Here is a 16,180-nt window from a genome sequence, read left to right on the forward strand (position 1 = left end):
ATTAAAATGAATATTTAAAATTAATATTTTAAAATTAAAATGAATATTTAAAATTAATATTTTAAAATTAAAATGAATATTTAAAATTAATATTTTAAAATTAAAATGAATATTTAAAATTAATATTTTAAAATTAAAATGAATATTTAAAATTAATATTTTAAAATTAAAATGAATATTTAAAATTAATATTTTAAAATTAAAATGAATATTTAAAATTAATATTTTAAAATTAAAATGAATATTTAAAATTAATATTTTAAAATTAAAATGAATATTTAAAATTAATATTTTAAAATTAAAATGAATATTTAAAATTAATATTTTAAAATTAAAATGAATATTTAAAATTAATATTTTAAAATTAAAATGAATATTTAAAATTAATATTTTAAAATTAAAATGAATATTTAAAATTAATATTTTAAAATTAAAATGAATATTTAAAATTAATATTTTAAAATTAAAATGAATATTTAAAATTAATATTTTAAAATTAAAATGAATATTTAAAATTAATATTTTAAAATTAAAATGAATATTTAAAATTAATATTTTATAGCAATAAAAATGATATCTTTCATAAATACAAGTACTATAGAAAAAAAAATTAATAAATCCGTAATAATAATTAAAAGCTGTAATTGGCAAGAGTTGGGACAAAAATTAATTAATTTTTCTTAAGGAGAAAATTAAACAATTAAAAACTATATATACGCTTGTTTTACAATTAAAAAAAAATCCCCAAAAGCTGATATTATTATTTTATCTTTTCAAACCATTTGTAATTAATTGTAAAATACATGAATAAAAATTAATTATAATAATTAAAACAGCACGCAAAAGGAACTAAAATTTAAGGGAATTTACTTCTGATATATTTGTTTGTGTACGTCACTGACTTAATTGCGATTAATTTAAAATTAATTAATTTTTTTTATGGAAGACTACTAAGTTAAGATTTTTTGACAAAAAACAAAATTAACGAACGGAAAAAACAACTAATTAAATAATTGGGCGACTTAATAATTGCGTTAATTTTAATTATTTAATTAATTAAGGCGTGCACCTATAAAAAGGTTGCGTAAAGTTTTGAATCATTTATATTTATTTAATTAAAAAGAAATTGGGACAAAATATTTTATTTTCAAATCTATGAATTTCTCAATTAATTTATTAAATTATTATTATTATTTAGCATTTTTGCGTAAAAGCAACAATGGCGATATTTGGATAGTTTATTTCTTCATTAACGTCTCGAAGAAGTTGGTTACGACTTCGTTTTGGCCTCGAAGAAATTGAAAACGTTCATTTTCCTGAAATAATTGAATCAATTCATGACAAAGATTTGAAAATTTTTTAATATATATATATTTTTTAAAATATATAGAGTAATGGCACCTTTCTGCCTCTGACTATATAATGTTCTATGGGAAGATAAGATGGAGTGCCACTCAAAGAGTAGGGGCATGCGCGAGGTACTCTGGGAAACTTATAGCCTCGCATAACCCATGAACATTTCGACTACTCCATCAAACCTCGCTCCTCCAAGGTTCAAAAACGTTCCCATATAGACAATACCGTCGGGAAAATAAACTCGGGAAAAAGAAAAAAACTTCCGATTGTCGTAACTCAAAGTATTTGGAATCGTTGGAAACATACTCAAAGGACATCCCCGTATCTCTAATAGAACCAGAGTTATGAGCCTCCAAAATTGCGTGTAATTAAGCCCATAAGGAGGGTATGTTTATGAACATTTTGCTTAATTACTCGGCCCCTGTTTGACGAAGCCCTAAGTTTATAGTATGGTTGGATGGGGGGCAAATAGGACTATAACATACTCAAAGGACATCCCCGTATCTATAGTAGAACCAGAGTTATGAGCCTCCAAAGTTGCGTGGCGAGTGGTTTATTATAGTTGAAGCAACCCCTTCAAAGCAAACTTACTCAAAGCTGACAAATTTCCCATATTTCCCAGAATTTTATTAAAAAATTCTTAATTTCCGAGTCTCTGTTAACTATTTATTTCCCCTTTTTTCCAGGTTTGTACGAACCCTCTTGACTTTTGGCCTAATTCTAAATTCCCTTTTTTTCCAGCTTTGCCCTGACCAATAGCGCTAAAGTAACGCGAGATTAAGTAAGTAAGATTGTCAACAGAGAACAGACTTACTTGTTTAAGTTTATAGGCAATTTCCCCCAAGAGCATCAAAGTGTGTCCACGATGTCCGTCCGCAATATCGCTGGCTTTGAGATCGGCGGGCAAATCCACTCCATTTTCCCTGAGCACCTTGAAGACGCTTTCGACATTCCTCGTTTTAATAGTCCGAGTTGCCGCCGGAACCGTCAATGTGTCCATTAAGCCCCATGAGTGAAATACAAGCTCACATAACAGACTATAAATGTTCAATACATTAGGACGTTCGGGATTGTTAAACGAAATGTTTATATTGAAAATCCCAGACTTTCCCAGCTTATTCCTGAGCAAATTTTGCCAACATCCCTGGGACCATTTTAAGGTGTTTACCCGCAGAGCCCACTTCATCACAATTGGGCCCATATTTATCATTTCTCGAAGCATGGTTTGATATACCAAACAAAAATCCCCGACTTTTTAGGACAAAACTTTAAATCCCCGAGTTATCCAGGTTCCGTACGAACCCCGTACTAGTAAAGAAGAACTTACGCTAAACGCGTTCCGCATTTCATATCTTGGCTGAGGTCGGTCACGGCGTAATTGAACTCTTCGAGGGGCTTTTGTTTCCACGAGACAGTGTAGCCGATATCACTTAAACGACGGGTGATGTCATCCTCCTCGTTCAAGAACTCGCTCGAAAAGGCGATTAACATATCCTTACTCGCCTATAAAATTGAAAGAATAGGGTAATGGCAGCCCTCTGCCTTCGACTGTATTAAGCTCTATGGGGAAATAACATGGGGTGCCATTAGTCTATTACTTGAATTTAGAACCCGTATTTTTCTAGATATAGAAATTGTTATATGACTGTCTCTAATCGATTAATCTTTCGGAAACTGGCAATAGGGTATTTCTTGATTTATAACGATTAATGGATTAAAAACCGATTAATCTAAAGAAGTAAATAGGAGTATTGACTTTTAATCGTTAAGATTCAGAAACTGATCAGATAGGGATGCGAGAATATTCGAAGAACACATTTTGATTAATCGATTACGATTTAATATAGGAATTTACTATCAAAGAAAGAAAAACCCGCAAAATATTTTTCGATTAATAAAACAAATTTGGACTAACATATATCGATTAATCGATTACGATTTGGAATACGAATTTACTAACAAAGAAAGAAGGAATAATTTTTTCTGATTAATAATAAATTCTTGGACTATTCGAAAACCCAATTTCGATTAATCGATTACGATTTAAAACCGGAATTTACTGTCAAAGAAGGAAAAGCCCCGCAACATTCGAACACTAACTTGTAAAAAAAAAACTCTAATTGGTTTCGTATTCTTACCTTAATCTCGGCGTTCTTGTTAAAAAGGCACGGATCGTGTTGGATGATACGCGAATTCTTCGCTTTATCCAAGAATAAAATCAAGAAGAGGAAATTCCTAAGTATATGCTGGGACATTTCTTCCCCGTAACCTTCGGCGTACAAGTTGGGCGCGGCTTTATGTTCGTATTCCGTGGCGATATCTCTCGAGAATAAGAATTTTTGTTTGACAAATTTTGATAAGGTGGAAGATTTTTCCAAGTAAATTATTTCACCAAAGACCGTCTACGGAACGAAACTCGCAAAATTAAACAACGACTCGCGACCATGACTCGTAAATCAATTACCTCAAGCCCAATACGTAACCATAAAACGTTATAATTCAGTAGTAAATCCAAAAACAATTTTTTCAGCCCTGATGATCAAAATTAATGTAAACCTTAATTTGATTAAATAACCGCAAGTTCATAAGATAAGTTCCATAAGCTCGTCACGAAGCGAGTGAGGTAGGTCATAGATTTGAGGTAAAGCGATGCCTGGTCAGGCGCTGCTTTCAAAGGCAGACTAAATAGGACCTAGATGGAAGTCCTGCAAAATTAATTAACACCGAGTGTAGGACTTCAACTCTCGCTTGTCGTACTCGAACTAGCTCGAGCTTTCGAGCTTTCAGTAGCAATACGAACTAGTATAGGTAGTGTCATACTTATAGATGGAACGTATCTTATGAACTTATGATTTCAGGAAACGAGAAAAGTCAAGTAAACTTACTGTAATCATCGTAAAGTTTCCTGTCCACTCTAATGCAAATGAGTTTCTCGGTAACGTGCTGCTCGATTTTACGCAAAATTGGTATCATGGCATCAGATTGGAATAGCATGAAGGCGTCCCGCCTCAGGTGATTCATATTCAACTCCGATGCGTATAGTTTCAACGCGAGTGTTTCTTTGTCAGGAATAGCTCCTTTCTGGAGGCTTGTAACCCGAGTTTCAAAACTTTTCACTGCAATAGTAAATTTATTTATATATAAATAGAATTTCTGTAAATTAAAAATCTTATACTAAACTTAATTATAAAAAATTTATTATTCAATTACCGATACCCCAAAAATTAATCGATTATACTGTCAAATAATATATTTAAAATCCTTTCATCGATTATTCAGTCAAGTTAAACAATTTATTTTAACCCATTAATCGATTATTCAGTCAAGTTAAACAATTTATTTTAACCCATTAATCGATTATTCAGTCAAGTTAAACAATTTATTTTAACCCATTAATCGATTATTCAGTCAAGTTAAACAATTTATTTTAACCCATTAATCGATTATTCAGTCAAGTTAAACAATTTATTTTAACCCATTAATCGATTATTCAGTCAAGTTAAACAATTTATTTTAACCCATTAATCGATTATTCAGTCAAGTTAAACAATTGATTTTAACCCATTAATCGATTATTCAGTCAAGTTAAACAATTGATTTTAACCCATTAATCGATTATTCAGTCAAGTTAAACAATTGATTTTAACCCATTAATCGATTATTCAGTCAAGTTAAACAATTTATTTTAACCCATTAATCGATTATTCAGTCAAGTTAAACAATTGATTTTAACCCATTAATCGATTATTCAGTCAAGTTAAACAATTGATTTTAACCCATTAATCGATTATTCAGTCAAGTTAAACAAATTTATTTTAACCCATTAATCGATTATTCAGTCAAGTTAAACAATTTATTTTAACCCATTAATCGATTATTCAGTCAAGTTAAACAATTTATTTTAACCCATTAATCGATTATTCAGTCAAGTTAAACAATTTATTTTAACCCATTAATCGATTATTCAGTCAAGTTAAACAATTTATTTTAACCCATTAATCGATTATTCAGTCAAGTTAAACAATTGATTTTAACCCATTAATCGATTATTCAGTCAAGTTAAACAATTGATTTTAACCCATTAATCGATTATTCAGTCAAGTTAAACAATTTATTTTAACCCATTAATCGATTATTCAGTCAAGTTAAACAATTTATTTTAACCCATTAATCGATTATTCAGTCAAGTTAAACAATTTATTTTAACCCATTAATCGATTATTCAGTCAAGTTAAACAATTTATTTTAACCCATTAATCGATTATTCAGTCAAGTTAAATAAATTAAAACCCATGAACCGATTATACAGTCAATCTAAATAATTCTTTATTATTCAGTCAAGTTTAATTATTTTTCTTAAACCCATTAATCGATTATTCAGTCAATCATTTGCCATAGAACCATCCCACTCATGTACTTCCTTTTATTTTTTTGGGAATAAATAGGCCAAAATTTAAAAGTTACCTTTTTCTTCATTGATTGAAAGGCCATCTGGTAGCGTGAAAATGTGATTCAACCATCGGACTAATTCTTCCTCGTCCTCGGCTTGCTCGTCCGAGACTTCCTCGAAGTCAGATTTCGGTTCCTTTAAACTATCTTCAAAAATATTCTCGCCCCCTTCAGCCATATTGCCTTTAAAACATTAAAAATCAAAAATGCACTTGATATAGCTGCGATCAAACAAACACTACCCGCGATATAAGAATTCTTTTCTCTTATATAGGAGGTAGTGGATCAATCGACCGCCAGGGGGCAAAGTGGCTCACTGGCAAAAAATAGACCTAATAGCGTCAATAGGCCAAAAAAGGCGTGAAAGTCATATTTTTTGCGGGAAAGGCGCGATGTTTCCGCCAATTCAAAACCTTGGAGGAAAGAGGTGAGATGGAGTTGAAACGAAATCCTCTGGGCAGCTTTTCGGTAGGGTCGTGCGGTACAGAAAACGCCGATAACGCTCCCTGTGCCTTAAAAAAGAAGCTAGTTTTCATACGAATACGATGGCGCTAGGCGGCTGCGCCTAACAATCATCGAAGGTTACGACTCCATCTCACCTCTTTCTTCTCTGGTGTCATTTTTTAGCCTCCCTTTAGAACAAATATTGAAGATATGATTAATTTAAAGAAAAAAACGTTTTGAGATATGTCAGGTAGAGTTTCTTACCCCTCGACAAAATAAGAATGACGTAAGATTCATGGAGGGGTGGGGGGGGGTAAAAGGCTGCTCATCGAGGGGCTAGTCACTCAAATTTTCTGTACGTCTCGCTCTGTTACTACCTTGGTGGCCCAGATCATTTTATGAACCCCTACTTGGTTCATAGTTCTCTTATAAAATTGTTACAAACTAAAGCCGAGGCTTAGGGGATGAAGCCCGATACCGAACAATTAAAATGATAATTACCAAAATATTTGAAGATAATTCCGATTAAAATTCCAAGAAAATGCGTTTTAAACGTTCAAAAATTGGAATCAAACATAATTTTAATCCCAGTTAACTTTAAACTTATTAAAAATTAAGCCTACCGGTTGTCTAAAATTGAACCATAGCCCACTCGATCTTGCGCACACCGACACGAGCTTTACAAAAAACAAAATACAGGGTGTTTATAAAAACATAAATAAGCTTACAAACTTTTAAAATTTGACATTTTTATTTAGATTTTATCGTGTTTTTCTTTTGTTTACGATCTACTCTGTACATCATAATACTTTTATAGCAATAAAAATGATATCTTTCATAAATACAAGTACTATAGCAAAAAAAAATTAATAAATCCGTAATAATAATTAAAAGCTGTAATTGGCAAGATGTCGGGACAAAAAATTAATTAATTTTTCTAAAGGAGAAAATTAAACAATTAAAAACTATATATACGCTTGTTTTACAATTAAAAAAAAAAATCCCCAAAAGCTGATATTATTATTTTATCTTTTCAAACCATTTGTAATTAATTGTAAAATACATGAATAAAAATTAATTATAATAATTAAAACAGCACGCAAAAGGAACTAAAATTTAAGGGTTTTTAATTAATAGGAGCTTAATTTCTCGTTAAAAGAACTACCAAAACTGCGCACCCTGTACTTGACAACATCAAAAATCATCTTTTGTCCGTTAACGATAACGATAAGCTTACGAAAATTTTAATTTAATTTAAGAGTACACTTTTACAAAAAAACACATTAGCTTGAGCCAGCCCAATGTATTACGATGTCTTGTCGTCATCTTGTGTATATAAAACGTTTTTTTTTGCGGCGCTATTACGAATTAATTACGGCGGTTAATTACATCATTTTTAATAAGAGAATATATATTAATTAAAAAATTTCTTTGATTGATTAAAAAAAAAATTAAAAAGAAATTAAACCCAAGGCACTTTTGAAGCGGGTGAATTCATGTGTGTGAAAATATTTAATTTTTAAAAAAAACCACAATTAAGGGAGACTAGAGATGTAGTTTCAAACTTGATTAACCTTAAATCTAATCTAATTAATTTTAAGTTTAAGTTATATATTGAAGTTCCTAAAAATATTTAACTTCCGAGATATTTTTATTTTATGTAAATTTCTATTAAAAATGACTTAATTTATGTTAGAAAATGTCCCTTATTATTATTATTAAGTGTTTACTCTTGTATGATGTAAAAATGTTTTCTACCAGCTTGTATACGTACGTTTATGTTTATGTCAACATCAAAAGCTTGAATCAAGAAGCGATATCTATCGTTTATTAGGGAGAAGGTAAATAAATTCGCCAGCCACATTTCTATGCAGCTTTATCTCCAGTCCAAACGTTACGTAGACGTCTCCGGAGTTAATCCCCCCCCCCCGTCTCTAAATTGCAACCAGCCAGCATCTCATTGGTTCTTGAAAACTCGTGCACGTCAGCGCGACGCGAATGAGAAAAAAAATTACAGTCATACTTTCCCACTGAGGAGAGGAGGCGAAATAGCCCCCGGCCTACTCCTTTTACGTCCCCCCCTTGTATTTTGAAAGGGGGACTGCAGGACTATGGCGCGCGCCAGCACTACTTAGGCATCTTGTCCTTCTCCCTAATAAACTAGATATCACTTCTCGCTTTAATATTACTGAACTTGGCACCAGTGATGAGTTAATTTAATTTAATTTAAAGCACCCGAAAACTCAAGGAGATAATTTAAACTAATTATAATTAATTAATTAGCTTAAGCCAATTAAAAATAAATAATTTTAAGAAACAAATATAGGCGTTTAATAATCTAAATATATTTCTTCCGTTATTTTCAATTAATTTAATAGATATTTCTGATATATTTGTTTGTTTGTTTTTTTTTGTGTACGTTACTGACTTAATTGCGATTAATTTAAAATTAATCAATAATTTTTTTTGGAAGACTCCTGAGTTTCAAGGTTTTTTTTTATTTTTGACAAATAAAAACAAATTAACGAACGCAAAAAACCACAACTAATTAATTAAATAATTAATTAAGCAACTTAATTGCTTAGATTTTAATTAATTAATTAGTCAAATAATTAAGGCGTGTACCTATAAAAAGGTTACGTAAAGTTTTGAATCAATCATTTATATTTATTTATTTATTTAATTAATTAATTAAAAAAAAATGGGACAAAATATTTTATTTTCAGATCTATGAACTTCTCAATTAATTTATTTTAATTGAAAAAACTCATTATCGTCTTAACGCGAACATTCTAAAATAATTTTATTTTGAAAAACCAGGAAAAGGGGGCGGGGCGGGGCAGGGGTCAAATTTACGATATTTTGTTTATTTGTTTGTTTATCTCGATAGAAAAAAACAACAACGTAGAATTACTGACGCTATTGGACAGTTCCTCAATCTATTTCAAAGTTTGTTTGTTTGTTTGTGTGTCTGTTTGTTTTAGCATTTTTTTGCATAAAAACCACAAAATGGCAAGTTACTTGGATAGTTTACTAATAACTCGAATTAAGGCTCCATTTTCGTCTCGAAGACGTTGATTGTCCGCCAATAGACGTTCCATTTCCTGTAATAATTGAATCAATTCATGACAAATATCTGAATTTTTTTTTTTAAATATTTGTTTTTCGTTTTTTTTTAAATATACAGAGCAACGGCACCTTCCTGCCTTTGACTATATAAAAGTCTATGGGAAGTTAACACTGAATGCCACTACTCTATTAAACTTCGACGTTGATTCGAAAACTTCTCAACAAAAATCGATAATTTTCTTCAAATAAAGTTGTACAAAAATAAATAATTATTGAGTAATGGCACTTTCCTGCCTTTGATTATGTAACCTTCTATGATAATTTAACACGTAATGACACTACTCTATTAAATTCCCAACAAAAATCGATAAATTTACTTGAAATCAAAATGTACAAAATAAAGAAATATAGAGTAATGGCACCGTCCTGCCTTTGATTATGTAACCTTCTATGGGAAATTAACACGGACTGCCACTACTCTATTAAATTCCCAACAAATACCGATAAATCTACTTGAAATCAAAATGTACAAAAATAAAGAAATATTGAGTAATGGCACCGTCCTGCCTTTGATTATATAACCTTCTATGATAAGTTAACACGGAATGCCACTACTTTATTAAATAAATTCCTGCACAAAAATCGATAAATCTACTTCAAATTAATTTTTCTTTAGTTCAAACTCCAAAACGTTCTGAACGATTTTTCGAACTAGAAAAATCCTTAACAATAAACATTCAACGCGCCATGAAAATAAACTTCTCAGTTTTTAACAAAAGGAAATTGAATGGGTCGACCTTCTTAAAGTGTTTTTATTTGTGTCTTGGGGGAAGTTTTTAGGGAATTCCGGCGGACTGATACCAATCTTAAAAGGAGTCTAACCTCCAACGCGTTTCTACTGTAAAATTAACCCTTTCTAAGAATGCCTTTAGAAAGAAAATCATTATCGTGATGGAACGAGCGAGTTTTTGGTAAAAGTGTTGTAGGGCAACCCTGGGATATACCATTTGGGGAAAATTCGGAAATTCTTCAGGGATACATTGAAAAGTTTGCTCCCTCTGAATTTAAGAGAAAAGTCTAGAAAAATGTTCAGTATCCGGAGAAATGCGACCCACTTTTTCCAAAATTTGAAATTTTCTAACTTCAAAGACGTTGGCTTTGAAATATGTTATATACTTACCAATATAAGTTACACCATAAGTTAATAAGATATGTTCCCATAAGTCTGCCCATTACTAAGTCCCCTTTGACAGCAGCGCCCCACTCACTCACCAGGCCCCTCCCTCGCTTTACCTCCTCGAATCTATGACCTACCTACCTCACTCACTCACTTCAAATTCATTACAAGCCTTTCAGTTTCTAAGTTACCAGAGATTAATTAAACAAACTTATGGAACGGAACATATCAGTTATAAACTTATGCTATAAGTTACAAGTTGACAGGAAAAAAATATAAAATCGTTGAAAACACCATCGTATTACATACATAGTATTCAGCCTACACTGCAGGAGGTCAAGGTACTTTGTGGAAAAAGTGCGGTAGTACCAAGTAGCCTCGCCTCCTGGTACCAGTAAATGGTATCAATCCTCCTAGGCTGAAAACCATGTATATTTTAACTTCTGACCTTACGTAAATGAAAAATTCCTTGGCTAACATTGGCATCTTTCATGATGATATTAATTAAAAATAAGTATTTTACGGTTTAAATTAAGGAGGTCTTGTTTATATCAAAATGGAATTAATTGGTTTTAGATCGAAATTTAAGCGTTTTTTCGGGGAATTTTAGGAACTAATTATTAATATCCCCCCAATTAATTAATTTCGTTGTTGTGGTTAATTTATTTGTAGAGCTATTTTCGTGCAAAACGGGATCAAATTTAAATCCACTTTATTCCCGATGCGTGTACCAAGGCTTAAATAACTAATGTTATTTTTGGCCACAATTATGCATCCTCCGCTTCACAGTACAAAAGATCAAATTTAAACATTTCTACTCTGAAGCAGACGACGCATAATTTTGACCCAGATTTTTTTGTCAGTTAACAATATGGCGTTAAGCCTTGGCACACGTATCGGGGATATAAAGTGGACGGATTAGGCCAATTTTGGGGACATTTTAATCGTGTTTTCTTGCGTTTTTGGGTCTCGTACGTAACGTGTTCATGCGCCCATAAATGACGTGATCATTTTTTTTGTTTTTGTTACCTATTTAGGTAGTAGAAACAGAGACTTTTTGGGCCAAGGCCCGGTTTTCCGATTTTAGTTTTTCGTTTTCAGCCCTTAACATGGCAAGTGTCTGAAAATATAATTACAACCAAATTTTAAGAAAAAATCCGCGCAACCCAAAATACTATCCTTATAGATGCCGCTTGCAAAAAATAATAATAATAAAAAAAAATAAAATCATGCTTAAATTAATTAAAAAAGGGTTAATTTCAATCAATTAATGATTAATTAATTAATTAATTAATTAATTAATTAATTAATTAATTAATTAATTAATTAATTAATTAATTAATTAATTAATTAATTAATTAAGGGATTCGAACGGACGTTAATATATAATCATGCAAACATTGTCAAAACGAGACAATTGGGGACAAAAAATATATATTTTCATATTTTGCATTACCAACTAGCTTAAACTTAAAGTTGAGAGAAAGTTAACGTTTTAATCATGCTTATATCTAAATTAAAATTAATTAAATTTACCGCGTGTTATAATTAAACCATTTAATTATTTATATCCGTTTTAAAATAAAAAAGTAAAAAAATTTAAATGAAACAAGTTGGTAATGCCAAAAAGTTAAACCTCTCCGACCCCAAAAACACGTTAGTTGATTGCGATATTTTTAATAATTTTAAATAATTATGTACCCCTTTAATTAGACCCCCAAAAATTGGTCAATTCCACCGCCAACTTCCCCAAACCCCCGGTTCAAAAAAACCCCCCTGGTTTGAAGAAAAACTAAATTAATCAAAAAATTACAAAAATGGTGTAGATTAATGGCAGTCTCCCACCTTCAACTGTATAAAACTCAATGGGGAAATAACACGGGGTGCCACTAGTAGGCGCATTTTGATTCTTTGCGTAATTTGTACAAACACAACAATATATAAAAACACGTAAATAAAAATACGTAATCAGCCAAGGAATTTTTCACTTAATGGTAAAATAATTGCGGTAAATTTACAAATGGTAGGAACGATGTTTGTTTGTTGGTTTTTTTTTTACTTTTTGGTATTTTTGTTTTTTAAATACTAAGCTACTAGCATAGCCAAAAAAATAATTAGACAAAAATTGTTATAAACATCTAAAGCCTAAATTAATTAATTGATTAAGGATTTACTAGCGACTACATCTACCTGGTTTTTTAATTTTAATTGCTATTGTTTATTTTGAAAGAGAGCGCATGCAAAATATTAATTTTTATTAATTATGTTCCGCTAATTAAAAGTGTTTGCCTATAATTAATACTATTAAATTGAATTTGTAAGTTAATTAATTTGGTAAATGCCATCTTAATATCAGCTCTTTTACTACGATTAATTAATTATTAAAAAGGATTAATTAGAAAAAAGAAAGAAAAATATTATTATGAAAATTAATTATAATAATTAAAATAATTAAGAAATAAATAATTAATTAATAAATTAAAGTGGTGGTAGCTGAGAGAAGATGGTAATACCATTAAATAAGAAATAACTGAATTTTAAAATTATAGGTAATTGTTTTTGTTGTTTGTTTTTGGCTAATTAACTTGTAAACAAACTATGATATAATTTCAAAGAGAAAATAAATAAAATTAAAAAAACAATTAAATTTTTAAAAACCTTTGATTCTTCCTCCATTTCGGATAACTTCCGTTCAATAGCTCGTCTCTCCTATTAACAAACATTAATTACGTTTTAACTAATTATTAGAAAATATTCAGGGTGTAATTTCAACCCATTCGAAAAAGGGTTAATAATTAATTATTGGATTTAAGTATAATGACTTTAAAAATTAACAAAGTCCAAAAATGTAACTTTTATGACCTTTCTTGAAAACACAAGGGAAGTACACACAGTGCTTTATGGATGACCCCTAAGCTTGGTCTTTCATTGTTTCTTACGTTAAATTTAAGTAAGGGGGTCAACCATAAAACACTGTTTCCAATCAATGTTCGTAACTTTAACTTGTATTAGGGGGTATTCAGTAAATGCCTCCATGTATCCCACTGTATGTACTACGGTCCATCTTTCGTACTGACACTTAAGTGAAGACCCCCCAATTGTTAAGCTTTCGATTTCAAGCAGGGCCCAGGGGAATTTTTCTAAGAACGGAGGGGCTTATATAGAATATAGACCAGGGAGGAGTATAGACATGGATGGTTCTTTGCCTTTATCGCTCTCACAAATCACTAAGTCGCTTGCTGGCTGATAAGATAAGATCTAGCTAGGCCTATTATAAAAGCTGACAAGTTGACAACCGTTAAAACGCCCCCTTTAACCCTGGCTGACAATTGCCCCGAAAAGAGACCCACCGTAACCTTTCTTTCTTTGAGTCAATTTGACCAACCCGCCCATACAAAATCATGTTAACAAAAAAGGTAAATACAACTTACCCTTTTTTCGACATCACTTAGCGAATTCTTATTATTCTGTAATAATGAAATTTCAATTGAGCTTATTTTAAAATCAACGAAAATAAACCTTATCCCATAAACAAACAAGTAAATAAATAAATATATAAGTAAATAAATAAATATATAAGTAAATAAATAAATATATAAGTAAATAAATAAATATATAAGTAAATAAATAAATATATAAGTAAATAAATAAATATATAAGTAAATAAATAAATATATAAGTAAATAAATAAATATATAAGTAAATAAATAAATATATAAGTAAATAAATAAATATATAAGTAAATAAATAAATATATAAGTAAATAAATAAATATATAAGTAAATAAATATATAAGTAAATAAATAAATAAATAAAAAATAAATAAATTAAAAAATAAATAAATAAAAATTAAATAAAAAATAAATAAATAAAAAATAAATAAATAAAAATTAAATAAAAAATTAATAAGTAAATAAATAAATAAACAATAACCGTACCTGCATAAGTTTTTCTAACTGTCGTTTAGCGTAATCCAACTCCTCCTCGGTTTTCTTTAGTTTAATTTTAAGTCTCTCATTTTCGTCTTTAGATTCAAAATACAACTATCAAAATAAAAGAAAATAGACCTAAATTAAAGAGACTGCTTAAAAGGTGGTGACCTCCCCCGACCCTATATGGTGGGTGTATATCTGTCTCTCTTCAGGAATTATTAGAATGGTCTATTTTGCTAGAAGAACAGAAAGAAACACGTACCTTCTTGTAGTCCCTCTCGCCTGATTCCTCATTCAAACTAGATGTACTGCTGTTTAAGGAGGTTTGGGACCCGGTTCGACTCTTATCCGACAACCTAGAAGATGGTGTCGTTTCTTTACCATCTTGCAAAGATCCGGAAGAACCATAACGGCTTCTATATCTATCCGAAGAACTCTATTCCAAAAATACAAAATATGACAAACAAATAAACAAACATGTTTAGAACCAAAAGACGTAATATCGCATGTTATAGACAACTGTCATTTATTTTAAACAAGAAATTAAATTGATATTCATTAATACCACGTGTAGATCTCAATTCAAAGGGACTCTCAGGAATGCATACAGCGTAATTGGAATAATTATGCCCCCATGGTAATTTATATGAAATCGGGTTTTGTGGGGGTACCGGCCTTGAGAACTTACTATCCCCCCCATCACGCCTCTGATAATTCTGAGGCCATCTTTCTAACTGCGCGATTTCATTGGTTGCATGGTGGCAACGCGAGCTCCTAGGCGCACGCTCGCAAGGTGCATCGAGAGAGATTATAAATTCGTTATAGCTCCTCCCACAAATCCCGCCCATATAGTTACGTCGCGTGAAAATGGATTTCTACGCGGTACGCAATAACTTTATGCATTCCTGCCTTTATAAATAATTCAAGGAATCGAACTAAAACTTCAGTATAGTAACTCTTTGAGTTGGTACCAATAACTCTAAAAATAGTCGGTTTGAAGATTTATAAACAGTTGGGTAGTAGAAAATGAAGTTAATCATGGATGGTTGGTAGGAAGGAAGGTTGCTGTGCCTTCTTCTTCAAACTGTATGGAGGTTGCCTTCAGTTTATCGTGTTTGTTTAAACGGGACAGATAAGATCCGAGCTATACGCGAGAGCTATTTATAGAATTATAGCAGAATATACTTCAAAGAAACTATAAGTGAAGAAACGCAGCTGGGTATGCTAGGGCTCTAACCCTACACCAAAATGATTAAACTTAATTAAAATAGTAATTAAATTAAGAAAATCTTACGGGTGTATTAGAAGTCGTTGTCGTGGTTCTTCTGGGCGCTAAGGAACTAGCAGACCGACTGTTACTTAAACCATAACCCGTACCAGAACTACCGGGAGACGTATAAGTCTTTAAACTCGAACCAATACCACTACCACTTCCACTACTAGCACCGGGTTTAAACCTATTATAACTGCCTGGACTAGGACTCAACGATCTGGGACTACGCGGTGACCTTGACCCTGATCGACCACCTAACCCAGGTACGTCCAATAACGAAGATGGACTGTAAGAACTACTTATAGTCCGTCCGGAAGGACTTAATGATGACCCGTATAAACCGGAAGGTATTGAGGCTGATGAATACGAAGAGGTCAAAGGGTAACCACCGCCACCACCACCGGACATCAACAATGCCCGAGATGGACTAGCCGAATCTCGATAATTTGTATTGACGTGTAACGAACCTAACGAACTGGG

At 31.2% G+C, this 16,180-nt stretch overlaps 2 protein-coding genes across 4 annotated transcripts in view; both read right to left on the reverse strand.

Annotated features, from left to right (window-relative positions):
* Nucleotides 1–560: 560 nt before the first annotated feature.
* Nucleotides 561–6,237, reverse strand: LOC149615534 (abnormal spindle-like microcephaly-associated protein homolog). Its single transcript, XM_089856727.1, has 7 exons — nucleotides 5,821–6,237; nucleotides 4,242–4,472; nucleotides 3,821–3,888; nucleotides 3,495–3,758; nucleotides 2,684–2,859; nucleotides 2,171–2,393; nucleotides 561–1,316 (listed from the first exon to the last, which is right to left on the reverse strand). The coding sequence occupies exons 1-7, from the start codon at nucleotides 5,981–5,983 to the stop codon at nucleotides 1,239–1,241; spliced, it is 1,203 nt and encodes a 400-aa protein (XP_089712853.1). The 5' UTR covers nucleotides 5,984–6,237; the 3' UTR covers nucleotides 561–1,238.
* A 741-nt stretch (nucleotides 6,238–6,978) lies between these two features.
* The window catches only part of Mbs (Myosin binding subunit), a 34,182-nt gene continuing 24,980 nt past the window's right edge, over nucleotides 6,979–16,180 (reverse strand). For 2 of the 3 annotated variants that reach the window (XM_089856725.1, XM_089856724.1), the window contains 5 exons: nucleotides 14,690–14,863; nucleotides 14,434–14,538; nucleotides 13,927–13,962; nucleotides 13,154–13,204; nucleotides 6,979–9,353 (listed from right to left, as the gene is read on the reverse strand). In XM_089856725.1, the coding sequence (XP_089712851.1) occupies nucleotides 9,267–9,353; nucleotides 13,154–13,204; nucleotides 13,927–13,962; nucleotides 14,434–14,538; nucleotides 14,690–14,863 (453 nt within the window). In that variant the 3' untranslated portion in view covers nucleotides 6,979–9,266. Of the gene's footprint in view, nucleotides 9,354–11,524; nucleotides 11,616–13,153; nucleotides 13,205–13,926; nucleotides 13,963–14,433; nucleotides 14,539–14,689; nucleotides 14,864–16,180 lie in introns of all 3 variants that reach the window. The other variant, XM_089856726.1, reaches the window with a different exon arrangement.

The sequence above is a fragment of the Phalangium opilio genome, unplaced genomic scaffold (assembly GCF_054372755.1).
Source record: "Phalangium opilio isolate 3A_F unplaced genomic scaffold, DU_Popi_V2 ptg000217l_1, whole genome shotgun sequence".
Lineage (NCBI taxonomy): Eukaryota > Metazoa > Arthropoda > Arachnida > Opiliones > Phalangiidae > Phalangium > Phalangium opilio.

Coding starts and splice junctions, on each gene's coding strand:
- LOC149615534 (XM_089856727.1), bottom strand. CDS start 5,983: ATGGCTGAAGGGGGCGAGAATATTTTTGAAGATAGTTTAAAGGAACCG. Junction 3,759..3,820: donor GGTTACGTATTGGGCTTGAG/GTAATTGATTTA, acceptor TTCGTTCCGTAG/ACGGTCTTTGGTGAAATAAT. Junction 2,860..3,494: donor ACAAGAACGCCGAGATTAAG/GTAAGAATACGA, acceptor TCAATTTTATAG/GCGAGTAAGGATATGTTAAT.